This window comes from Pan paniscus, chromosome 21, assembly GCF_029289425.2.
Source record: "Pan paniscus chromosome 21, NHGRI_mPanPan1-v2.0_pri, whole genome shotgun sequence".
NCBI lineage: Eukaryota > Metazoa > Chordata > Mammalia > Primates > Hominidae > Pan > Pan paniscus.
In genome coordinates this window covers 38,613,695-38,640,031 of record NC_073270.2, presented here as the reverse complement: position 1 = coordinate 38,640,031, position 26,337 = coordinate 38,613,695, and the positions used below count along the sequence as shown (strand labels likewise).

At 39.8% G+C, this 26,337-nt stretch overlaps 1 protein-coding gene across 4 annotated transcripts in view; it reads right to left on the bottom strand.

The window, feature by feature from the left end:
- EFCAB8 (EF-hand calcium binding domain 8) overlaps nt 1-26,337 on the bottom strand; it is a 104,699-nt gene that overhangs the window by 11,179 nt on the left and 67,183 nt on the right. For all 4 annotated transcript variants that reach the window (XM_055104475.1, XM_024926866.3, XM_055104474.1 and 1 more), the window contains 3 exons: nt 19,895-20,113; nt 19,175-19,333; nt 6,820-6,988 (listed from right to left, as the gene is read on the bottom strand). In XM_055104475.1, coding sequence (XP_054960450.1) covers nt 6,820-6,988; nt 19,175-19,333; nt 19,895-20,113 — 547 coding nt within the window. The remainder of the gene's footprint in view (nt 1-6,819; nt 6,989-19,174; nt 19,334-19,894; nt 20,114-26,337) is intronic.

Sequence of the window (26,337 nt, the reverse complement as noted above, 5' to 3'; positions counted from 1 at the left end):
CTGCAGAAAGATGTATGGGAACAGACACACAACTCTCCCTCCCAGATAAGCACAACAAAGAGACACAGAAGCAGTCCAAGCCTCTGATAAATTCTCCCACCCTGAATCCTTAAAAACTCTTAGTCTGTAAGAGAGTGTGGCTCTAACCTAACTCAGCCAGCCGCCCCTCTCAGGTTTATTTAAAATAAACCTGTCCCTGTTGACTGTTGAGCTGTCCTTCATGTTTCCTCTTTAATTCTTACAGTGAAGTCTCTTCAAATTTGGTGAAGTGTCTATTCAAACCTCTTTCTAATGTTTTTATTGTATTACTTGTTTCCTTGTTGAGTTCTGAGAGTTTATATATTCTAAATAGGAGCTTTATCAGATATAGGATTTGCAAATATCTTCTCCCAGTCTGTGGTTTATCTTTGTTCTCTTAACAATGTCTTTTGAAGAGCAGAAGTTTTTAAGTTTGATAAACTGTTATTAACTTGATATTTTATGAATCATGCTCTATCGGTGTTGCATGCAAACAATCTTTGCCTAAACCAAGGTCACAAAGGTTTTCTCCTACGATTTCTTCTGGAAGTTTTAGTTTTAACTTTTGCCTTTAGTTCTATGTTCCATTTTGTTGTTGTTGTTGTTGTTTTGTTGTTTTGTTTGTTTGTTTTTGAGAAAGAGTCTTGCTCTGTTGCCCAGGCTGCAGTGCAGTGGTGCGATCTTGGCTCACTGCAGCCTCCGCCTCCCAGGTTCAAGCGATTCTTGTGCCTCAGCCTCCCGAGTAGCTGGGATTGCAGGCGGGCACCGCCATGCCTGGCTAATTTTTTGTATGTTTAGCAGAGATGGGGTTTTGCCATGTTGGCCAGGCTGGTCTCGAACTTCTGGCCTCAAGTGATCTTCCCACCTCATCCTCCCAAAGTGCTTGGATTACGGGTGTGAACCATCATGCACGGCCCATTTTGAATTGCTTTTTGTATGTGGTGTGAGGTGTGGATCCAAGTTCATTGCTTTAAGACTGTCTTTTCTCCACTGAATTGCCTTTGCACCTTTGTCAGAAACAGATGTCCATATATGTACGGATATATCTCTGGACTTTCTGTGCCATTCCATTGATCTGTCTGTCTGTCTCTATGCCATTACCACACTGTCTTGATTACCATGGCTTCACAATAAGTCTTGAAATCAGGCAATGTTAGCCCTTCATCTTAGTTTCCTTTGCCAAAACTATTTTGACTGGCCTAAATAAATTTTAGAATCAGTGTGTCAATTTCTACAAAAATTCTTCTGGGATATTGATTGGTATTTCAGTTAACCTATAAATCAATTTGGAGATAATTTTATTCTTAATCAGAGAGTCTTCTACCCATTAACAGTAAATCTTCTATACTTTGTCTCAGCAATGTTTTGTAGTATTTTTCTGTGTACTTACATATCTTGGTATTTATGCTTTATGTTTTCGTAAATGTATCTTTTACTTCAATTTCTGGCTGTTCATTGCTAGTATATAGAAGTACAATTGATTTTTTATATTGATCTTGTATCCTGCAACCTTGTTAAACTCCTTACTAACTCTTTTTAGTAAAATCCACTGGATTTTCTACATAGACAATTAGTCAACTACAAATAAAAACAGTTTTATTTCTTCCTTTCCAATCTGAATGCCTTTTTTTTTCCTTCTCTAATTGCCCTCTGCTCTTCTAGTATAATTTTGAATCGAAGTGACATGTCTTATTCCTGGTCAGGGGAAAGTACTCAGCCTTTCACCATTAGGTGTGAAGCTAGTTTTAGGTTTTTTCACAGATGCACTTCCTCAGGTTGAGAAAGTTTTTTCTATTTTGCTAAATGTTTTTTATCAGAAATGGATGTTGAATTTTGTCAAATGATTTTATTGTATCAAGATAATCACATAGTTTTTCACTTTATTAATATAATAAATTACACTGATTTTCAAATATTAAACCAACCTTGTATATCTGGGGTAAACCCTATTTGATCATTGCTGGATTTTATTTGCAAAATTTTGTTAAGATATTTTGTATTTATGCTTATGAGGGATATTAATTGATAGTTTGTTTTCTTTTCCTTTCTTTCTTTCTTTCTTTTTCACTTTCTTCTTATAACGTCTTTGTCAGATTTTGGTACCAAGTTGCCTCATGAGTTGGGAAGTATTGTACCCTTTTCAACTTTCTGGAAGAGTTTCTGTAGAATTTATATTATTTCCCCTTCAAATATTTGGGTAAAATTCACCATGGAAGCCATTTAGGCGTGGAGGTATCTTTGTAAGGAGAGTTTTAAACTACAAATTTAATTTCTTTGATATAAGGATATTCGGGTTATCTGTTTCTTCTTGTGTAAGATTTAGTAGTTTGTTTCTTTCAAGGAGTTTATTTCATATAAGTTGCCAAATTTATTGTATAAAGTTGTTTATAGTATTTCATTGTTATCCTTTTAATATCTGTAGAATCAGAAATGATGTCATCTCACTCATTCCTGATATTGGTAATTGGTGTCTTCTCTCTCTTTTTCCTGCCCAGTCTAGCTGGAGGTTTATCAATTTAACTATCTTTTCAAAGAACCAGCTTTTGGGTTCATTGATTTTTCTTATTATTTTTTACTTCCCTGTTTCATCGATTTCCATTATAATCTTTATTATTTCCTTTCTTCTATTTACTTTGGGCTCAATTTGCTCTTTCTTTCTAGTTTCTTTTTTCTTTTTTTTTTTTTTAATTGAGATGGGGTCTTGTTATATTGCCTAGGCTGGTCTTGAACCCCTGGGTTCAAATGATCCTCCCACCTGCCTCCCAAAGGCGTGAGCCACCGCACCAGACCTCTTTCTAGTTTCTTAATGTGGAAGTTGAGGCTGGTGATTTGAACTTTTTTCCTTCTAATATAGGCATTTAGTGCTATAAATTTCCCCGTTACTACTGTTTTTTGTGGCATCTCATAAATTTTGAAATGTTACATTTTCATTTTCATTCAGTTCAAAATATTTTCTAATTTCCCTCTGGATTTCTTTTTTTGGCCCATGGGTTATTTAGAAATGTGTCATTTAGCTTCCAAATATTTAGGGATATTTCAAAGATATTTCTGTTTTTGATTTATAATTCAGTTTCATTGGGATCAGAGAACATACTTTGTATGGCATAAATCCTTTTGAAATTATTGAGATTTGTTTTGTGGCCCAGAATATGGTCGGTTTAATTAATGTGCTGTGTGCACTTAAAAATAATGTTTGTTTATGAATGATCTATAAATGTTAATTAAGTAAAATTGTTTGATAGTGTTATTCAAGTATTCTATATCATTAATGATTTTCTGTATAGTTGTTTTATAAATTGAGAGAAGAATATTGAAATCTCATGCTATAATCATAGATTATTAAAATTTAAAATAATAACAGGTCAAACACCAAATGTTGATGAAGACACAAAGGTAGAAATGCAAAACAGTTTGGTCATTTTTCATAAAGTTTCAATACACTTACCATACAACCCAGCCATTCTGCTTCTAAATACTTACCCAATAGAAATGAAAACAATGTTTAAAGCAGCTTCATTCATAATCATCCAAAACTGACAATGACTCAAATGTCCTATAATTGGTGAATGGATTAACAAACTATGACAGAGCCATACAGTGGAATAATACTCAGCAATAAAAAGAACAAACTACTGATACGTTCAACAACAAAAATGAATCTCAAATTGATTATGCTAAGTGAAAGTTAGACTTTCACTCAGCTACATGTGTATGTTTCCATTTATGATAATCTGGAAAAGGCAAAACTATAGAGACAAACAGATCAATGGCTGCCAGGGGTTAGGAGAAGGAAATAGAGTTTACTATGAGGAGACATGAGGTCACTTTTTGGGGTAATGTCTATGTCTTGATTGTGATACCAATTACACAATTGTATGCATTCATGAAACCTCACAGAACTATATACTTTTAAAAGGTGCTTTTATTGGATGTAAATTATACTTCAGAAATCTGATTTTTAAAACAAGCTTCTAAAAGATAACACTAGATATTATATTTAGGGGATAGTCAAAGATGTCTTTGAAAGATACAAAAAAATGGGTGACATCAGCAAGATGGTAGAATAGGAAGATCCAGAACTTCCTTCTCCCTATGGAGACACGGACTGAACAACAGTACATGGACCAGAAACCAGGACCATTCATCCCAGATGAATGAAAAAACAAACAAACAAACAAAAACCAAAAAAAAGAAAAAAACCAGCTGCACTGAAGCCAGCAGGAAAATTCATAGTGCTCACTTGTAATCCCTCCTCCTGGCTCAGTGAAGCAGATTGGGAAAGAACCACCAGCTTCCAGCTTCTCCCTGGGAGGGAAAGACTGAGATGTACATCCAACATGCAGACTTTTCAGAGGGCTGCATGATTAACCAGTTTCTGTCTTGCCTGAATCTAAGCACTGACAGGAAGAGGCACCAGACGGGGCTACTAAGAACAAAGGTGACAATTTAGACTAGCACACACTCACTATCAGAGTCCCTCCTGCCGCTCTGTGGAATGAGTAGAGAAAACAACCCAACTTCCAGCTTCTCCCTGAGGAGGCAGATTTGGAGCATACATATCCAATGTTAGCCTTTGAGGGGTACCCAAGAAACTGGTTTCTGTCTTGCCTCTCTCAGACTATTGAAGGACCCAGCATATTCTAGAGGCCTGGGGGAAGCTTGTAGCCGCTCTAGAGAACTTGCAGTACTGCAAATAGACACCAGAGAGAGCAAGAGATAATGGACTCCTGAAAAAAATAAACCTGTAGATTCCTGTAATCGCGAATTTGCATGCGTAAGTCTGGTGAAAGTATCCACAAAAAAGATTGGGGAGGCAACCAGAATCTTTAGCCAAGCTGATTGGTGCAGAATTTTCCCTGAATGAAGCCAGTATATAAAGACTGGGAGAGGTGGCTGATTTTACAAATGCATGGATCCCAATATAAAGTTACAAGGCACACAAAAAAAATAGGAAAGCATGGCCCAAAGGAACAAAATAAATCTCCAGAAACTGCCGCTAAAGAAATTGAGGTATATTAATTATTTGACAAAGAATTCTAAGTAACCATAATAAAAATGCTCAACAAGCTCAGGGAAACAATACATGAACAAACTGAGAATATTAGTGAAGACACAGAAAATATAGAAAAGAACCAAACAGAGGCCAGCCATGGTGGCCCACACCTATAATCCCAACACTTTGGGAAGCTTAGGTGGGCGATCACTTGAGCTCAAGAATTCAAGGCTAGCCTGGGCAACATGGTGAAACTCTGTCTCTACAAAAAATACAAAAAATTAGCCAGGCATGATGGCATGCACCTGTAGTCCCAGCTACTCAGAAGGCTGAAGTGGGAAGATCACTTGAGGCTGGGAGGTCAAGGCTTCAGTGAGCTGAATTCGTGCCACTGCACTCAACCCTGGGTGGCAGAGCAAGACCCTGTCTCGAAAAATAATAATAATAATAATAAAAATAACAGAAATTCTAGAGCTGAAGATGAAGAGTAAAATAATTGAATTCAAAAGTCATCTACAGCAGGCTTGATCAAGCAGAAGGAAAAATCAGCAGACTTGAAGATATCCAGTCAGGGAAGCAAAAAAGAAAAAAGAAAAAAGAATTTTAAAGAGTAAAGAAAACTTAAGGTATTTATGAGACATCGTCAAATGGACAATATATGCATTATGGTAGTACTAGAAGGAGGAGAGAGAGACAGAGAGAGAGAAAGGGACAAAAAGCTTATCTGAATAAATAATGGCTGAAAATGTTACAAATCTTAAAAAGGAAAAGAAACCTATATTCAAGAAGCTCAAGGGATTCCAACTAGGATAAAGTCAAAGAAATCCACAAGGAGACACATTATAAAAAGAACAAAAACTCTCATCCAAAAATACTATATCCAGGAAAGCTGTCCTTTAAAAGTGAAGGAAAAATAAAAAATTTCCCAGATAAATAAAAACAAGAGGAGTTCATCACCATTAGACCTGCCTTTAAAGAAATGCTAAAGGGACCCCTTCAAGTTGAAACAAAAGGATGCTAGGCAGGAACATGAAAGCATATGAAAATACAAAGCTTTCTGATAAATGTAAACACATAGAAAAATACAGAATGCTGTAATACTGTAATAGTGGTACATAAGTCACTTTATTTTTATTATTATTTTTTTTTAGACAGAGTCTCACTCTGTTGCCCAGGTTGGAGTGCAGTGACATGATCTCAGCTCACTGCAACCTCTGCCTCCCAGGTTCAAACGATTCTCCTGCCTCAGCCTCTCAAGTAGCTGGGATTACAGGCATGCACCACCATGCCCGGCTAATTTTTGTATTTTTAGTAGAGACAGGTCACTAAAACAAACAAACAAACACATAGGAAGACAGCACAAGAGGAAAGGGGGACAAAAAAGTGTTGGGATTACAGTAGTGAGCCACCGTGCCTGGCCCTAATTATTTCTTGACATGAACGGTGGCTATATGGGTATGTATTTACTTTCTCAAAATTCACCAAGCTGAACCCTTCTGGTTTGTATGTTTTTCTTTATATACAATGCAACAATTAAGTTTATTTTTTAAAAGAGAAAGGAATATGCTTTATCAGATATATGATTTGCAAAAATATACATAGGTGAATAATATTGGGTGGATGGGTGAATGGATGGACCGTTTGCTGAATGGACAATTGGACAGACTGTAATATTATTTAAGCGAAGGCAGTTGCTGTGGCCTGAGAGTCCCTCCCCACAGAGTACAAAGTTCATACCAGCTTATGTTCAGACAGGGACAGAGACAAGAAGGGCCATGGGCATGGCTGAGCTTCAGCAGGACCCATACCAATGGCATCACCGGAGAGTTTCCAAGCCTTGACGTCCCGGTCCTGGCCAGCGCTGATAACCAGCTGGAAGTTGTCCACATACAGGATGTCTGCCACACTATTCAAATGGCCTTTCCAGGTAATCAGGAGCGTGGGGGGAACCAGGGAAATGGTATGGCCAGCCACAACCTATAGGGGACAGTACAGGAGAAACACTTTTACCAAGACCACTACACAGGCTAATTAGAAGGCACCCAGGACTGCAGGCAGCAGAGCCCAGTTGGAAGGGCCCTGGGACACAGGCTAGCGTTCTAGTTCTAGATGCATTCCACATGAACTTGCTTGTGACCTTACATAGGTCCCGGCACTTCTCTGGCCCTCACTGGCCCCTTAGGTAAAACCATAAAAAGAACTTGCATTTACTTTCTCAAAATTCACCAAGCTGACTACATATGACTTGCATATGACTTGCATATGACTACATTGTTTACCAAGTGCCTCTGTACACATTATTCCATTTGAACCTCACAACCTTATAAGAAGTATATAATTCTCACTGACTTACAGAGGAGAAAAGTGAGAGTCAGACATGTTCAATAACTAGCCTAAGCCCACATAGCTAGAAAGTGATGGGGCCAGGGCAAGAGCCTCAGTCTTCTAAAGTTTTTCAGCTGGGTATTGGGAGATGAATAGGGTGAGCAATGGGGTGATAAATCACATTACACTGAGAGAATAAAACTACTGAACTGGAAAATGAGTGAAAATGACCATTTTTAAATAAAACAAGATTAATAAAGGAGGACTTATTCGACCATATTCAAGTATGGAAAGTCAGAATAATAAACTTTAAATTTTAAACAAAGCAATGGAAGACAATAGAAAGCTCAGAAACCAAGCCAAATGTATGTAAAACTGGTATATAGTAAGAGTGGTAACAGAAAACATGACTCAATAAACAGTAGTAGGATACCTGATGAACTATAAGAGAAACCTACGTTGTTATATTTTATCTTACAACCAAATGAATACTAGATGCGTTGAAGATTTTATTTTCAATGAAATCATAAGACACCTACAAAAGAACGAATCAGTATTTATCTTTTCTCTAAGAAAGTGATAAACAGGCAAAGGAAAATATCACAATGGGGACAAAAACTGACTTGAACACCAAAAAATATATTGTAATTTTTAAGTCATCATAAATAAAATTAACAAGCAAATGACAAATTGGGGGGGATATTTGTAATCCATATGATAGACAATCAGTTAATCTTTTAATATATTTTTATTGGGTTTTTTTTTTTAGAGATGGGGTCTCACTATGTTGCCCAGGCTGGTCTCGAACTCTTAGGCTCAAGCAATCTGCCCACCTTGGCCTCCCAGAGAGCTGGGATTACAGGCATGATCTACCATGCCCAGCCTAATGTATTTTTAAATAATTATACAACATTTATAAAAGATAGTTACCACAATAGAAAAGTAGGCAAAGGACATGAAGAGACAATTCATAAAGTTATACAAAGCCAATAGAATAAGAAAATATGTCAACATCACTAATAAACAAAGTCATCTTAATTAAAATCAAAAGAAACCATTTGCACCTAAAAATCAACCAAAAATGTTTTGCTGACTTAGGACATTTATTTATTGAATGCCTTCTATAAGAAAGACACTCTGATAGACCTAGAGGATCCTCAGATGAATACCACTAATAAATTCTTTAGGTTGTCAAAGATAAAAAAAACAGGCTAATGAAATGCAAAACTGTATAAACCTTCTAGAGTGCAATTTTGTAGTATACATTAAAGGCCTTAAAGTGACTTATGTTCTTTTACATACTCTTTCCTTGGGACAAATTACTAGATGTACAAATAAACAACTATAAACAACAACAAAAAACATTTGTGAAAAAGAATATTTGTACCATCATTTTTAGTAATATCTAAACACAACTTTATTGAAACATAATTCACATAAAAATTTACCAATTTAAAGTGCTCATTTAATGGTTTTTAGTATATTCAGAGCTGTGCAACCACCACCACATTCTATTTTAGACCATTTCATCACCCCAGAAAGAAACTCTTTACCCAGTAGTCACTACACAATTTCCCCAACTCCCTCCCCCAGCCTCAGGAAACCACTAATCTACTTTAATATGGACATTCTGGACATGTCATTTAAGCAGAATCACACAATATATGGTATTTTGTGGTTGGCTTCTTTCACTTAGCACAGTATTTTCAAGGTTCATCCATGTTGTTGCATGCATCAGTACTTTATTCCTTTTTATTATTAAATAACATTCCATTGTATCACCATACCACACTTTATCCATTTGGAAGTTGACATTTGGGTTGTTTCCACTTTTGTATTATAAATAATGCTACTATAAACATTCAAGTACAAGATTTTATGTGGACATATGTTTTCATTTCTCTTGGGTATACACTTGGGAGTGGAACTGTTGGGTAATATGGTAAATCTACACTTAATTTTTGAGGAACTGCCAGACTGTTTTCCAAAGTGACTGCAGCTTTCTATGTTCTTTTTCTTTTTTTTTTTTTAAACAGAGTTTGGAGTTTTGCTCTTGTTGCCCAGACTGGAACGCAATGGCATGATCTCTGCTCACTGCAACCTCCGCCTCCCAGGTTCAAGCGATTCTCCTGCCTCAGCCTCCCGAGTAGCTGGGATTACAGGCACCCGCCATCATGCCCTGCTAATTTTTGTATGTTTAGTAGAGACGGGGTTCCACCATGCTGGCCAGGCTGGTCTCAAACTCCTGACCTCATAATCCGCCCACCTCAGCCTCCCAAAGCGCTGGGATTACAGGCCTGAGCCACCGTACCCGACCAGCTTTCTACATTCTATCCAGCAATGTGTAAGAGTCCCAGTTTGTCCACATCCCAGCCAACCATTGCTATTATCTATAGTTATCCTGGCAAGTGTAAAGTGGGATCTCATTATAGTTTTAATATGCATTTCCCTGATAGCTAATGATGTTCACCATCATTTAATATACTTATTAGCCATTTGTACATCTTCTTTGAAGAAATGTTTATTTAGATCCTTTACCCATATCTTAATTTGGTTATTTATCATTTTTATCAAGTTGCAAGAGTTCTTTATATATTCTGGATACTAGTCCCTTATCAGATATATGATTTGCAAGTATTTTCTTTCAGGTTACCCTTTCACTTTCTTGACGGTATCCTTTGCAGCCCAAAAGTTTTTAATTTTGACAAAGTCCAATTTATCTGTTTTTTTCTTTTGTAGCTTGTTTTTGGTGTCATATCTAAGACACACTGTCTAAGGTCACAAGTATTTTCCATTTATTTTCTTCTAAAAGTCTTATAATTTTGGCTCTTACATTTAGGTCTATGATCCATTTGGAGTTAATTTTTGTGTGTGTTATGAGGTAGGAGTCTAACTTCATTCTTCTAATACAGATAAAGTTATCCCTATTGTCCCAGCAGGACATGTTTTAAAAAATATATTATTTCTCCCCATTTGATTGTCTCAGCATTCTTGTCAAAAATCAATTGATCATAATGTGAGAATTTATTTTTTAACTCTAAATTCTATTCCATTGATTTACATGTCTTTCTTTATGCCAGTATCACATTGTCTTGATTACTTAACTTCATATTCAGTTTTGAACTTGGGAATTGTGAGTCCTTCAACTCTGTTCTTTCTCAAGATTTTTTTCTTACTATCTATATCCCTTGTATCTCCAAAAAGCAAGGAAGGAAGGAAGGAAGGAAGGAAGGAAGGAAGGAAGGAAGGAAGAGAGGGAGGAAGGGAGGCAGGCAGGCAGGCAGGCAGGCAGGCACAGTGGCTCATGCCTGTAATCGTAGCACTTTGGGAGGCTGAGGCGAGTGGATCACCTGAGGTCAGGAGTTCGAGACCAGCTTGGCCAACATGGCAAAACCCCGTCTCTACTGAAAATACAAAAATTAGCCAGGCATGGTGGCGGGCACCTGTAATCCCAGCTACTCGGGAGGCTGACGCAGGAGAATCGCTTGAATCTGGGAGGGGGAGGTTGCAGTGAACCGAGGTGGCGCCACTGCACTCCAGCCTGGGTACCAGAGCAAGACTCTGTCAAATAGAAGAAAAAAATAAAGAGAGAGAGAGAAGGAAGGAAGGGAGAAAAAAAGAAAAAGAGAGACAGAGAGAGAAAGGAGGGAGGAAGGGAGGGAGAAAAGGAGGGAAGGAAGGAAGAAAAGAAAGCCAGCCCACCAGGCGAGGTGGCTCATGCCTGCAATCCAAGCACTTTGAGAGGCCAAGGCAGGCGGACCACGAAGTCAGGAGTTTGAGACCAGCGTGACCAATACGGTGAAACCCCGTCTCTACTAAAAATATAAAAAAATTAGTCGGGCATGGTGGCACATGCCTGTAGTCCCAGCTACTTGGGAGGCTGAGGCAGGAAAATCGTTTGAACCTGGGAGGCGGAGGTTGCAGTGAGCTGAGATTGCACCACTGCACTCCAGCCTGGGCGACAGAGCAAGACTCTGTCCAAAAAAAAAAAAAAAAAAAGGAGAGAGAGAGAATATGGAAGGAAGGAAGGGAGGGAGGGAGGGAAAGAGAGAGAGAGAGAAAGAAAGAAACAAAGAAAGAAAGAGAGAAAGAAAGAAAGGAAGGAAGGAAAAGAAAAAAGAAAGAAGTTGGGGAGAGAGAAAGAAAGAGAGAAACGAAGGAAGGAAGGAGGGAGGGAGGGAGGGAAGGAGGGAAGGAAGGAAGGGAAGGAAAAGAAAGAAAAAGAAAGAAAGGAAGGAAGGAAGGGAGGGAGGGAAGGAAGAAAAGAAAAGAAAAAGAAAAGGGAAGAGAAAAGGGAAGAGAAGAGAAAGCAGCTGGGATTTTGATATAAATTGCATTAAATCAATTTGGGGAATACGCTATATTAACAACATCCAGTCTTCCAATCAATGAACATGAGATGTATTTCCATTTATTTGGGTATTCTTTCATCTCTTCCCATAATGTTATGCAATTTTCAGGGATCAAGTTTTGCACTACTTTTCCAAATTTATTCCTAAGTATTTTTTTGATGCGATTATAAGTGAAATTTTTAAATTTTCATTTTCAGATTGTTTATTGCTAGTGTATATAAATATATTGGCTTTGTATATTTATATCAAGCAACCCTATTGAATTTATTAGTTTTAATAGTTTTTAATAAATTATTTAGGATTTTCTAGATATAAGATCATGTCATCTGCAGATAGAGATAGTTAACTTCTTCCTCCCCAATATAGATACCTTTTATTTCATTTTCCTGCCTAACTGACCTCCCAGTAAAATGTTAAATTGGGGTGGCAAGAGTAACCATTCTTGTTTTATTTCTGATTTTACAGGAAAGTATTTAATATTTCAACATGAAGTTTTATGCTACCTGTGAGTTTTCATAAATGGCTTTTATCAGGTTGAAGGAGTTTCTATTTCTAGTTTATTGGGTGTTTCAATCAGAAAACGGTGTTCAATTTTGTTAAATGCTCTTTTTGCATCTATTGGCATAATCATATGGCTTTTGTTTTTTATTCAGTTAATATGGTGTATTACATTAATTGATTTTGGATATTTAGCCAACTTTGCATTCCTGGGATAAATCTTACTTGGTCATGGTGTATAATCATTTTCATATGTTGTTGGTTTCAATTTGCTAGTATTTTGAAGATTTTTGTATCTATATTCATAAAAATACTTGGTCTACAGTTTTATTTTCCTGTGATATCTTTATCTGGTTTTGGTATCAAGGTAATACTGGCCTCATAGAGAACTCTTTTGGAAGAGTTTGTGAGCAATTGACATTAATTCTTTAGCCAGGTGTGGTGGCTCACACCTGTAATCCCAGCACTTTGGGAGGCCATGGTGGGCGGATCACGAGGTTGGGAGTTCAAGACCAGCCTAGCCAATGTGGTGAAACCCTGTCTCTACTAAAAATACAAAAATTAGCCAGGCATGGTGGTGCATGCCTGTAATCCCAGCTACTCGGGAGGCTGAGGCAGGAGAATCACTTGAACCCCGGAGGCAGAGGTTGCAGTGAGCCAAGATCACATCATTGTACTCCAGCCTGGGCAATAGAGTGAGACTCTGTCTCAACAAAAAAAAGAAAAATCTTTAAATATTTGGTAGAATTTACCAGTGAAACCATCTGAATGTGTACTTCTCTTTGTGGGAAATTTTATTACTAATCCAATCTCCTTACTTGTTACATTCAGATTTTCTATATATTCAGATTTTCTATTTCTTATTAAGTCAGCTTTAGTAGTTTGTGTCTTTCTGAGGTTTTGTCCATTTTCTTTTATTTTTTGATAATGAAAAGTTAGAAACCACATTAATGTCCAACAATAGATAACAAGCTAAGTAAGTGATTATAACCCCATAAAATGAAAATTTGTAACTCCATAAGGTGAAATATTATTTAATCAACAGAAAGTGTGGTTTTCAGCTAGGTGCAGTGGCTCATGCTTCTAATACCAGCACTTCGGGAGGCCGAGGCAGTCGGATCACCTGAGGTCTGGAGTTCGAGACCAGCCTGACCAACATGGAGAAACCCTGTCTCTACTAAAAATACAAAATTAGCCAGGTATTTTAAAATAAAATAAAATGCTTAATTTTATTACAAAGAAAATAAATACAATATAAAATTAAATACAAAATTAGCCAGGTATTTTAAAATAAAATAAAATACTTAGGGGTAAATTTAACCAAGGAGTTAAAAGATCTGTACACTGGAAACTAAAACATTGTTTAAGAAAACACAAATAAATGGAAAGCTATCTTGTGTCGATAAATTAGAAGAATTAATATTATTAAAATATTCATACTACCCAAAGCAATCTACAGATTCAATGCAGTCCCTATCAAAATTCCAATGTCATTTCTTATAGAAATAAAACAATCCTTAAATTCATATGCAATCATAAAAGACCCTGGCTAGCCAAAACAATCTTGAGCAAAAAGAACAAAGCTAAAGACATCACAGTCCCTGATTTCAAAATATATTATAAAGCTAATATAATCAAAACAGTATGGTGCTGGCATAAAAATAGACACATCGACTAATGTAACAAGACAGAAAACCCAGAAATAAACCCATGCACTAATAGTCAATTGATTTTTGACAAAGGTGTTACTAATACATAATGGGGAAAAGACAGTCTTTTCAATAAACTGTACTAGGAAAATTGGATCCACATACAGAAGAATCAAATTGGATCCTTATCTCACACAGTATAAAAAATCAACTCAAAATGGATTAAAGTCTTAAATATAAGATCTGAGACTGTAAAACAACTAGAAGAATACCTAGAGGAAAGGCTCCATGACATTGATCTGAGCAATGGTTATTTAGCTATGACCCCAAAAGCACAGGTAATAAAAGCAAAAATAGGCCAGGCGCGGTGGCTCACACGTGTAATCCCAGCACTTTGGGAGGCTGAGTCAGGCGGATTGCCTGAGGTCAAGAGTTCAACACCAGCCTGGCCAACATGGTGAAATCCTGTCTCTACCAAAAAATACAAAAATTAGCTAGGCATGGTGGCACACGCCTATAATCCCAGCTACTCAGGAAGTTGAAGTAGGAGACTTGCTTGAACCTGGGAGGCAGAGGTTGCAGTGAGCTGAGATTGCACCACTGCACTCCAACCTGGGTGACAGAGCCAGACTCCGTTTCAAAAAAATAAAAAATAAAAATAAAAATAAATAAAAGCAAAAATAGACAAATGGGATTTTAGACAAGATACAAAGCTTTTGGACAGAAAGGAAACAATGAACAAAGTAAAGAGATAACCCACAGAGTGACAGAAAATATATGTAAATCATACATCTGATAAGGGAGTAACATCCACAATAAATAAGAAACTCAAACAACTCAATAGCCAGAAAACGAATAACCCAATTAGAAAATGAGCAAAGTGGGCCAGGCGCACTCACTCTTGTAATCCCAGCACTTTGGGAGGCAAGGTGGGCAGATCACCTGAGGTCAGGAGGTCAAGACCAGCCTGACCAACATGGAGAAACCCCATCTCTACTAAAACTACAAAATTAGTTGAGTGTGGTGGCGCATGCCTATAATCCCACCTACTTGGGAGGCTGAGGCCGGAGAATTGCTTGAACCTGGGAGGCAGAGGTTGTGGTGAGCCGCAATCGCGCCATTGCACTCCAGTCTGGGCAATAAGAGCAAAACTCCATCTCAAAATAAAATAAAATAGGCAAAGTGGCCAGGTGCAGTGGCTCATGCCTGTAATCCCAGCACTTTGGGAGGCCGAGGCGGGCAGATCACTTGAGGTCAGGAGTTCGGGACCAGCCTGACCAACAAGGTGACACCTCGTCTCTACTGAAAATACAAAATTAGCTGGGTGTGGTAGCCTGTGCCTGTAATCACAGCTACTCAGGAGGCTGAGGCGGGAGAATTGCTTGAACCCGGGAGGCAGAGGTTGCAGTGAGCCAAGATTGGATCAATGCACTCCAGCCCGGGCAACAAGAGCAAAACGCCATCTCAAAAAAAAAAAAAAAAAAAGAAAGAAAGAAAGAAAAGAGAAGAGAAGAGAAAATGGACAAAGCATCCAAAGAGACATTTCTCAAAAGAAGACATTCAAATGGCCAACAGGTTCAAGAAAAAAAATGCTGAGCACCACTAATCATTAGGAAAAACAAATTAAACCACAATGAGATATCATCTTACATCTGTTAGAGTAGATGTTATCAAAAAGACAAGAAACAAGTGTTGGTGAGGAGGCAGAAAAAAGAAAACCCTTGTACAATGTTGGAGGGAATGTAAATCAGTACAACCACTGTATTGGTCTGTTCTCATGCTGCTAATAAAGACATATCCGAGACTGGGTAATTTATAAAGTAAAGGTTTAATGGACTCACAGTTCCACATGGCTGGGGAGGCCTCACAATCATGGCAGAGGTGAAAGAGGAGCAAAGGCACGTCTTACATGGGAGCAGGCAAGACAGCATGAGCAGGGGAACTTCCCTTTATAAAACCATCATATCTCTTGAGACTTATTCACTATCATTAGAATGGTGGGAAAAACCCACCCCCACGATTCAATTACCTCCCACCAGGTCCCTCCCACGACAGCTGGGGATTATGAGAGCTACAATTCAAGATGAGATTTGTGTGGGGACACAACCAAGCCATATCAACCACTACGAGAAATAGTATGGAGTTTCCTCAAAAAACTAAAATTAGAACTACTATATGATCTAGCAATTCCACTTCTGGGTATATATCCAAAAGAGATCAATATGTCATATCAATATGTCAAAGAAATACCTGCACTCCCATGTTCATTGCAGCACTTTTCACAATAGCCAAGATATAGAATCAACCTAAGGGGCCATCAGTGGATGAATGGATAATGAAAATGTGGTGTATATACATAATGGAATACTATTCAGCCTTAAAAGAGAAAAAAAATCCTGTCATTTGGGACAACATAGATAAATCTGGAAGACATTATGGTAAGTGAAATAAGCCAGTCATGAAAGAAAAATACTGCATGATTGTATTTATATATGGAATTATAAAAAGTCAAACTCATAGTAGAAAGGGCCGGGCACAGTGGCTCACACCTGTAATCCCAGCACTTTGGGAGGTCAAGGCAGGAGGATTCCTTGAGCCCAGGAGTTCAAGACCAGCCTGGGCAACATAGACCTCATCTCTACAAAAAAAAAAAAAAAAAAGTTTTTGATTTGATTTGATTTGATTGATTGATTTTTTGAGACGGAGTCTCACTTTGTTGCCCAGGCTGAAGTGCAGTGGCGCAACCTCGGCTCACTGCAACCTCTGCCTCCCAGGTTCAAGTGATTTCTTGCCTCAGCCTCCAGAGTAGCTGGGATTACAGGCACGCATCACCATGCCTGGCTAATTTTGTATTTTTAGTAGGGACAAGGTTTCACCATGTGGGCCAGGCTGGTCTTGAACTCCTGACCTCAGGTGATCTGCCCGCCTCAGCCTCCCAAAGTACTGGGATTACAGGCTTGAGCCACTGAGCCTGGCCAAAAAGAGGTTTTTAAAAAGAAGTAGAAAGGAGAATGATGGTTACCAGAGGCTTAGAGGGTGGGGTGGGGAATAAGGGAGAGAGAATGGGAAGTTATTGGTCAAAGGGGTACTAAGTTTTGGTCAGACAGGAGGAAAAAGTTTTGAGATCTTCTGCACAGCAGAGTGACTACAGTCAGTAATATATTGCATACTTCAACATAACTAAGAGTAAATTTTAAATGTCTCACCATAAAAATTGTAAGTGAGGTGGTAGATATGTTAATTGGCTTGATTTAATCATTCCACATGTGTACATAGATCAAAACAGCACACTGTACCTCAGAAATGTCTACAATTATGATTTATCTATTTGAAACAATAAAATTTTTAAAGAAAAAAGAATACTTGATGGTATAGGAAATTCCAGTTACATACAATATAATCCCAATTGTTTAAAATATATCATTATAAAACTAAGAGCAGATGGTCAGGAACACAGACTCTGGAGTCAGACAGACTTAGGTTTAGTCTCAGGTCTACACTGGTTGCTACTGGAGCTTAGACGAGTCTCTCAGCTCTTCAGTTTCATTACTTCCTCATCTGAAAAACATCATCTCCCTCACAAGTCATTATGGAGATTAATGAATGCATATATAATGTACTATCACCATCCCTGGAACATTGCAAGCAGTAAATAAATATTATTATGATGATGATTGTATCAACATTATAAATTCTTCACATACTGACACTGTGGGTAATCAGTTCCCAAGACATTTTAATATAATGACATTCTCTTCATACTAAAACGAACTAGCCATAACATACTCATGTAGAGATTCAAAAGGCACGTAAGACTGCAAGAAGGCTATCAAAATTGCAAATGCATGTAACCCTTTTACCTAGCAATCCCACTTCCAAGAACATCTCCTACAGAAATGCCTTCACATATGTGAAATAACATTCACTATTCGCTTTTGTGTAAGATTTTTTAAAGACAAATTTACCTTAAAATGGGATAGTGCTGCTATGCAAAGGTCTCCAAGATATATCATACAGCAAGAAAAGCAAGACGAGTACCAGTATAAGTGAAATGATACCTTCAGTAGAAAATAACTTTACACATCGTGTTTGCATAAGTAAACACCAGAGGAATAACCAAAAATCAACACACGTGGTTACTTCAGGGAGCATGAACTGTTTGGGGGAACCGGAATGGGACTTAGACTCTTCACTGTAAGCCTTTTTACGTTACCTGACTTTTTAAAACTTTCATTGATGTATGATATACACATAGAAAATTGTATATAAGTGTAGTACTGAATAATTTTTTTTTTTGAGACAGAGTCACACGCTGTCGCTCAGGCTGGAGGGCAACGGAGCAATCTAGGCTCACTGCAACCTCCACCTCCCGGGTTCAAGTGATTCTTGTGCCTCAGCCTCCCAAGTAGCTGGGACTGCAGGTGTGCACCGCCACACCCAGCTGATTTTTGTATTTTTAGTAGACAGGGTTTCACCAGGTTGGCCAGGCTGGTCTCAAACTCCTGACCTCAGATGATCCACCAGCCTTGGACTCCCAAAGTGCTGGGATTACAGGCATGAGCCACTGTGCCCAGCCCACCACTGAATAAATTTTTAGAAACTGAATACAACTGCATGATCAGGCCCGTTAATGAAGCAGAGCACTGCCAACCTCTCCAGAAGTCCCCTTCATGATTCCTTCCAGCCTCTCCACTCCCCCAACAAAAACAATCATTTCTAATATATATTCTTCTGGGTCTGACTTCTTTTGCCTAAATTGTTTGAAGAGTTCTCCATTTTGTAGTGAGTAAATTCACTTCTGGTGCCAGATATTACACTGTAATTTATTTGTAATTTATTTTCCAGTCTACGGTGATGGGCATTTGAGTTGTTTCTAATGTGGCATTATTACGAATACTAATTCTTTTTCTTTTTTGAAATGAAGTCTTGCTCTGTCGCCCAGGCTGGAATGCAATGGCGCGATCTCAGCTCACTACAACCTCTGCCTTCTAGGTTCAAGCGATTCTCCTGCCTCAGCCTCCTGAGTAGCTGGGATTACAAGGAGTGCACCACCACATCCGGCTAATTTTTGTATTTTTAGTAGAGACAGGGTTTCACCATGTTGGTCAGGCTGGTCTCAAACTCCTGACCTCGTTCGTGATCCACCCGCCTCAGCCTCCCAAAGTGCTGGGATTACAGGCGTGGGCCACCACGACTGGCCACGAATACTAATTCTATCAATATTTTTGCTCTTATCTTTTAGTAAGTGTATTTCTCTTGGGTATGAGTTAGTCTATGGTCCTAGCTCATTTGTGGGCTCAAAGGCACTTTCCTGAGCAACTCTCCAGTAATCCTCCTACCTCTTTATCCTCCAAGGGAATGTAGTGTGGGAAGTTGGTCCCAAGTTGCTGAGGAATTAACAACCGGAACTTGTTGTGTGCTTCAGAGACAACCTTGGCCCCACTGGATTGGAATGGCTGTTTATCAATCAATGCGCAGTAATCCTTGATGTCCCAGATCTAGACATAAAGTGTGGGTTAGTGGCCTCACACCCCTTGACCCAGACCCCAACTCACTCTGTGGGCTCCTCCCAGACCATTCCTCTTCATTTGGTGGGGGCGGGGGGCAGTTCTTACTTACATCTCTGAGATACCTCACCACTAGGGCCAGAAAGGGCCTTAGGGATCTTCTAGGCCAGACTCCTGGATTAGCAGGCAGGAAGGGTGTGACCGGCTCAAGGACAGCACACCCCTGCCTCATGTCTTGCCACAAGGCACACAATCAGCTCCTGAGACAGCTGATCCTAGATTAGCCACATGACTGCGGGATGAGGGAGTTGGAGAAGACAGTGATGGAGCACGGAATTCTCCAGGGAAGGCTTCTCAGAGGGGCTTTTTGAACAAAGACCCGCTCCTGTCACTGGGCTTAGCAGAGCAGGAGAGGACTCCTCCCTGCATTGTTTCACAAATGGAACCAGTACCCAGGCAAAGTAGGAACTAGGCAAGGGCCATGTGAGCAAAGAGATGGCCGAACACTTAGCTGGCACCAGCCCCTCAATCTTCCTGCCAGTTCTTCCTCACCTTGATGTATCCTTTACAATCCCCCGTGATGAGGATCCAGTCATTTTTATCAGTGGCCATGGCACCCACGACAACATCCCCATTGTCTAGGTCCACAGGGAACTTCCCCAGCAGGCCTCCATTCCCATGGAGGGACCAGGCGTAGATGTAGCCGTCCATGCAGCTGCTCAGCAGGGCAGCCGTGTGCGGCAGGCGAGGCCTGGTCTGCAGGAAGATTATCTGAGGAAGAGAGGAGGGCCCGGCTCAGCAGGGCTGTGAGCCACTGTCACATGGTGCTGAGGGACCTCAGCAAGTCACCACACCCACCTGGTCCTCCAGTTTCCTAGATGCCCAGTGAAAGTGGTGATGGTGGTCCCACCCTTCCTCCCCAGCTGGTGACAAGGAACGTCATACTCGACTATGAACTACTAGAGGGCAGGGATTTTGCGTCTTTTTTGTTCACTACTTTGTCCTTAGTAACCACAATGGTGCCTGACACATAATACATGATCAATAAATGTTTATCAAATGAAGGCTTACAAGTTTGATTCGACATAGGCTCAGACAAGATTTTCACAACCTGTAACTCAACCCAAAGTGATGTGGGGAAGGAACTCATTCCCCTTCATATATATCTATAGTGAAATATCCATATTTTCCAGCCAATCATCAAGAAAGCATTTTAAACAAATTCTTGTTCAAGACTTGTTTTGATCATGCCCTTTGCTAATTCCTCACTCTGCTCACTTTTCCCTTACATGTCACACCTGTGGCCCATGTGGGGGCCACAGTGGGAAGTTACTCTGCATGGCAAGCATGAGAAGAAAGTTTCTTGCCTGGCACCCAGCAGGAGGCTGAGAGCATAGTGAGGGTGGTAGAGCAAATCAGGCCAGAAGGGGGAAATTGGAAGCTTCCTCACTCCTGCTCAGAACTTTACAGTGTAATAGCTTATGTGTCCCCAAAACATGTCACCAACAACAAAAATCTCGATTATCAAAAATCTCATGGTGGCTCATGCCTGTAATCCTAGCACTTTGGGAGGCCGAGGCGGGTGAATCACTTGAGCCCAGGAGATCGAGATAGCCTGTGCAACATAGTGAGACCCTGTCTCTATTTAAAAAAAAAAAAAAAAAAAACAGAAGGGAAGGGAAGAGAAGCAGAGGGGAGGGGAGGGGAGGGGAGGGAAGGGAGAAAAAAGAAAAGAAAGAAAAGAAAAGAAAGAAAAAAATCTCAATTATCCTTATTGTTGTAGAAATCCGAAATTAGTTGTTCAACCTGCTTCCCACTGGCCCCGGTGCCAGGGTCAAAAACCAGAAGTCCCTTGTGCCCAAAGCTTGATGGCTTCACCAGTGAATTCTACCAAACATTTAAGGAAGAATGAATGCCAATCCTTCCCAAACTTTTCCAGAATACTGAAGAGGAGATAACACTTCCTAACTCATTCTATGAGGCCAGCATTACCCTGATATCAAAGTCAGACAAAGACATTATAAGAAAAAAAAAAAAGGACTACAGAGAAATATCCCTTATGAACACTGATATTTAAAAATTGTCAAAAAAATTAGCAAACTGCATTCAGTAGCATATTAAAAGGATTATATACCATGACCAAGTGACATTTATTCCTGGAATGCAAGGATGATTCAACATATAAAAATCAATAAATATACCACCTTCACACAAAAAAGAAAAAAACCCACACGATCATCTTAATTGATGCAGAAAACGATTTGACAAAATTAAAAAAAAAAAAGGAATAGAAGGACATTACCTAAACATAATAAAAGCCATATATGAAAAACCCACAATGAACATCACACTCAATAGTAAAAGACTGAAAGCTTTTCCTCTGGAATTAGGAACAAGGCAAGAATGTCCACTTTTGCCACTTTTATTCAACAGAGTACTGGAAGTTCTGCCAGAGGGATTAGGCAAAAAAAGAAATAAAAGTTATCCAAACTGGAAAGAAAGAAGTAAAATTATAAGTTTGCAGACGATATTATCTTATATGTAGAAAATGCTAAAGCTCCCACACCAAAAAAAAAGGGGCTAACAAATGAATTCAGCAAAATGGCAGGATACAAAGTCAACACATAAAAATCAGTCGCATTGGCCGGGTGCAGTGGCTCATGCCTGTAATCCCAGCACTTTGGGAGGCTGAGGCAGGTGGATCATGAGGTCAAGAGTTCGAGACCAGCCTGGTCAACATGGTGAAAGCCCGTCTCTACTAAAAAATACAAATATTAGCCAGGTGTGGTGGCATGCACCTGTAATCCCAGCTACCCATGAGGCTGAGGCAGGAAAATCACTTGAACCTGGGAGGCAGAGGGTGCAGTGAGCCGAGATCATGCCATTGTACTCCAGCCTGGGCGACAGAGCAAGACTCTGTCTCAAAAAAAAAAAAAAAAAAAAAATCAGTTGCATTTCTATACACTAACGTTGAACAATCTGAAAAGGAAATTACAAAAATAATTCCATTGACAATAGTGTCAAAAAAAGAGTAAAATACTTGGGAATTAACCAAAGAGGACATTATGCTAAGTGACATAAGCCAGTTACCAAAAGACAAACATATGATTCCACTTGCATGAGGTAGAATAATCAAAATCATAAAGACAGAAAGTAGAATGGGGGTTTCCAGGGGTTGGAGGGAGAGGGGAGTGGGAGTTATTGTTTAATGGGTATAGTTTCAATTTAACAAGATGAATGGATAGTGGTGATGGCTGCACATTATGAATATATTTACTACCACTGAACCATACACTTAAAAATGGTTTCGATGGTAAATTTTATGTTATGTGTATTTCACTACAAGAAAAATTTTTTGAAAAAAAGAAAAAACAGGAATCCCTGAACCAAAGACAAAGGGCAAGCATTTCCCCCACTTTATGCAAGTGCTCACTGTACAAAATGTGGGCAGCATAGACATATGAAAGGAAATTAAAATCACCTACAAAATCCCAGTACCCAGAAATAATCACCATTAAGACTTTAATGTATTTTGGCCAGGCATGGTGGCTCTCGCCTCTAATCCCAGCATTTTGGGAAGCCAAAGCGGGTGGATCACCTGAGGTCAGGAGTTCAAGACCAGCCTGACCAACATGGTGAAACCCTGTCTCCACTAAAAATACAAAAATCAGCTGGGCATGGTGGCGGGCAACTGTAATCCCAGCTACTCGGGAGGCTGAGGCAGGAGAATTGCTGGTACTTGGGAGGCGGAGGTTACAGTGAACCAAGATCACGTCACTGCACTCCAGCCTGGGAGACAGAGTGAGACTCTGTCTCAAAAAAATTTTAAATTAAATAAATAAATAAATAAACAAATCATGGTGAATCCAAAGAAATACACTGCAGCCAGTGGCAGATTTACTGGTGAAGTTCATGAAGCTCAAGGCTAAGTTCAAGTTTAAGTTCAAGGTTCTAGGAAAGAACTGGTAAGTTCTGGTGACTTTTATAATTGTCAGATTTATAAGTTTTGAAATTTGTTGACACTTTTTTCTCATTCTAAATAAATATTCACTTTTGTACCTAATTTTTTATAATTTTGTGCATTTTTCTTGCAAAAGTTTTAGGCTCCAAAAAACCTAGATAGGCCCCTATATAAAGCTATTAAAAAGAATGAAGTGGTATACCCAAAGGACTATAAATCATGCTGCTATAAAGACACATGCACACGTATGTTTATTGCGGCATTATTCACAATAGCAAAGACTTGGAACCAACCCAAATGTCCAACAATGATAGACTGGATTAAGAAAATGTGGCACATATACACCATGCAATACTATGCAGCCATAAAAAATGATGAGTTCATGTCCTTTGTAGGGACATGGATGAAATTGGAAATCATCATTCTCAGTAAACTATCGCAAGAACAAAAAACCAAACACCGCATATTCTCACTCATAGGTGGGAATTGAACAATGAGATCACATGGACACAGGAAGGGGAACATCACACTCTGGGGACTGTTGTGGGGTCGGGGGAGGGGGGAGGGATAGCATTGGGAGATATACCTAATGCTAAATGACGAGTTAGTGGGTGCAGCGCACCAGCATGGCACATGTATACATATGTAACTAACCTGCACATTGTGCACATGTACCCTAAAACTTAAAGTATAATAAAAAAAAAAAAAGAATGAAGTGGATAGATTATTATGTGCTGAGAGGAAAAACTGTCCACCACAAATTGCAAGGTTTGAAAAAAAAAAAAGCAAACAGCTAAATAAACAATAGTTTCAAATGTTCTCAGTTTTGTTTGAAAAATCAAAACCATAAAAAAAAATTTAACGTGCACACAACTTTCACAGTAGTCATTAACTGTCATTTTAAAGGATGTGCTTTAAATTTTGTCATAAGCACATTCCAATGATTAAGTATTTTTCTAAAATGTGGTTCCTCATAACTGCACAGGATTCACCAAAGTGATGCACCACAAAGTTCTCCCATGTCTGAACTGGGGAAAAGTTGAGGCATCCTTCCCAGCCATTCCTTTGCCAGCCCTGGGACGGTGAGAGCAGGTAGGGTGAAGGTGAATGAGCGCCCAGGACTTCAGCAGGACTGGAGAGCGGCGGCCTGCTGAGAGCACAGGGTCAACTGCGTAGCCAGCATCCGGTGCTCACAGTGAGAAAAGCACAGTCAGAATGGTGGCCCTAGGCAGGACAGAGCCGTGTGGCTGCAAGGGACAGGTAACCAACACTATTCCTTTTGCACTCTGCATCCAGCCCCCTCCAATACATTGCCCTGCTCATTTTGGAAAGAGCTGCTGGACTGAAGGTGAGCATTTCAGTCTCACTCAGCCCAGGAATCCCAGATAGTATCTCAACCACAGGGGGTTAATGGCCTCCCTGTGGGTCCCTTCAGAAGAAGCCATGGCAGCTACTCACGGGCTAAACTTCATGTAACTTGGAGCAATTTTCTACTGCCTGCCATCTGGTCCTTCCCTACCGGGGAGATGGCCGGGGCAAGTGCTTCATCTAAAGACTGTCAGGGGCTGGGCACCGTGGCTCACGCCTGTAATCCCAACACTTTGGGAGGCCGAGGCAGGAGGATCACTTGACGCCAGGAGTTCGAGACAAGCCTGGACAACATGGCAAAACCCCGTCTCCACTAAAAACCCAAAATTAGCTAGGTGTGGTGGCTTATGCCTGTAATGCCAGCACTTTGGAAAGCTGAGGCAGGAGGATCACTTAAGGTCAGGAGTTCAAGACCAGCCTGGACAACATGGTGAAACCCTGTCTCCATTAAAAACACAAAATTAGCCAGGTGTGGTGGCACACACCTGTAATCCCAGCTGCTCAGGAGGTTGAGGCACGAGAATCACTTGAACCCAGGAGACAGAGGTGGCAGTGAGCTGAGATCACGCCACTGCACTCCAGCCTGGACAACAGAGTGAGACTCCATCTCAAAAATAAATAAATAAGTAAAATTAAAAATAAAGACTGTCAGGGACACAGCTGGGCCTGGATCTGCATCCTGGACTCCTTCCTAGTGCTCTTTCTGCCATGCCTCACAGTCTTCTGGGATGGCCAGACAGAAATAATGGGAAGGAAGACCCAACAGGTAAGACCCCCACCCACTCCCTGTCTGGTGTCCTTACCCCAGCCCACCCAAGCCTCTCTTCCACTAAGGAAAGGCTGAGATCAGAGATGACCCAAGCACTCTGGACCCTCTCCAGGGCACCACCCTAAAATGCTTCACTGTGCCCACAAGTGCCCCAGAGAGAAGGGACCCTGCTCCTCAAGGAGTGGTGCGGGTGGGAGACAGTACATCTTGAAGCCAGGGGTGAGGGTCAGCATCCAGAGGAGACACACACACACACACAGCCCTGCCAGCCACAGTGCCTCAAATCTCACCAATAGACATTCAATCTTTTGCATGCAATTCTATGGCCAAAAATTCAATCAAGATTCATGATACAAATCCTTATTACACACAGATCACCAGGCCACGTAAAAAGCCCAAGGAATTCCCAACAGTGGCAGCACAAAAACTTAAAAGAACTTGAACTTCGAAAACAAATAGACCTAGAATCAGGCCCTGGCTCTGCCATTTTCTGGCCATAAGAATCTTGGGCAAGTCACTTCACCTCATTGGGCCTGTTTCTTCAGCCATAAAATGGGAATAATAATAATAGTACATTCTTTTCAGATGTATTAAACATTCTTTTCACATACATTCTTTTCAGATGTATTAAATAAATAAAAATCCCTCATAAATAAATAATAATAGTACATACTTCCCAGGGCTGTTTGATGGACAAAATAAAAACAACACATGTAGCTGGGCATGGTGGCTTATGCCTGTAATCCCAGCACTTTGGGAGGCCAAGGCAGGAGGATCGCTTGAGCCCAGAAGGTCAAGACTAGCCTGGGCAACATAAGGAGACTCCATCTCTATAAATATATATTTTTTTAATCAGCCAGGCACAGTAGCACACACCTGTGGTCCCAGCTATTAATA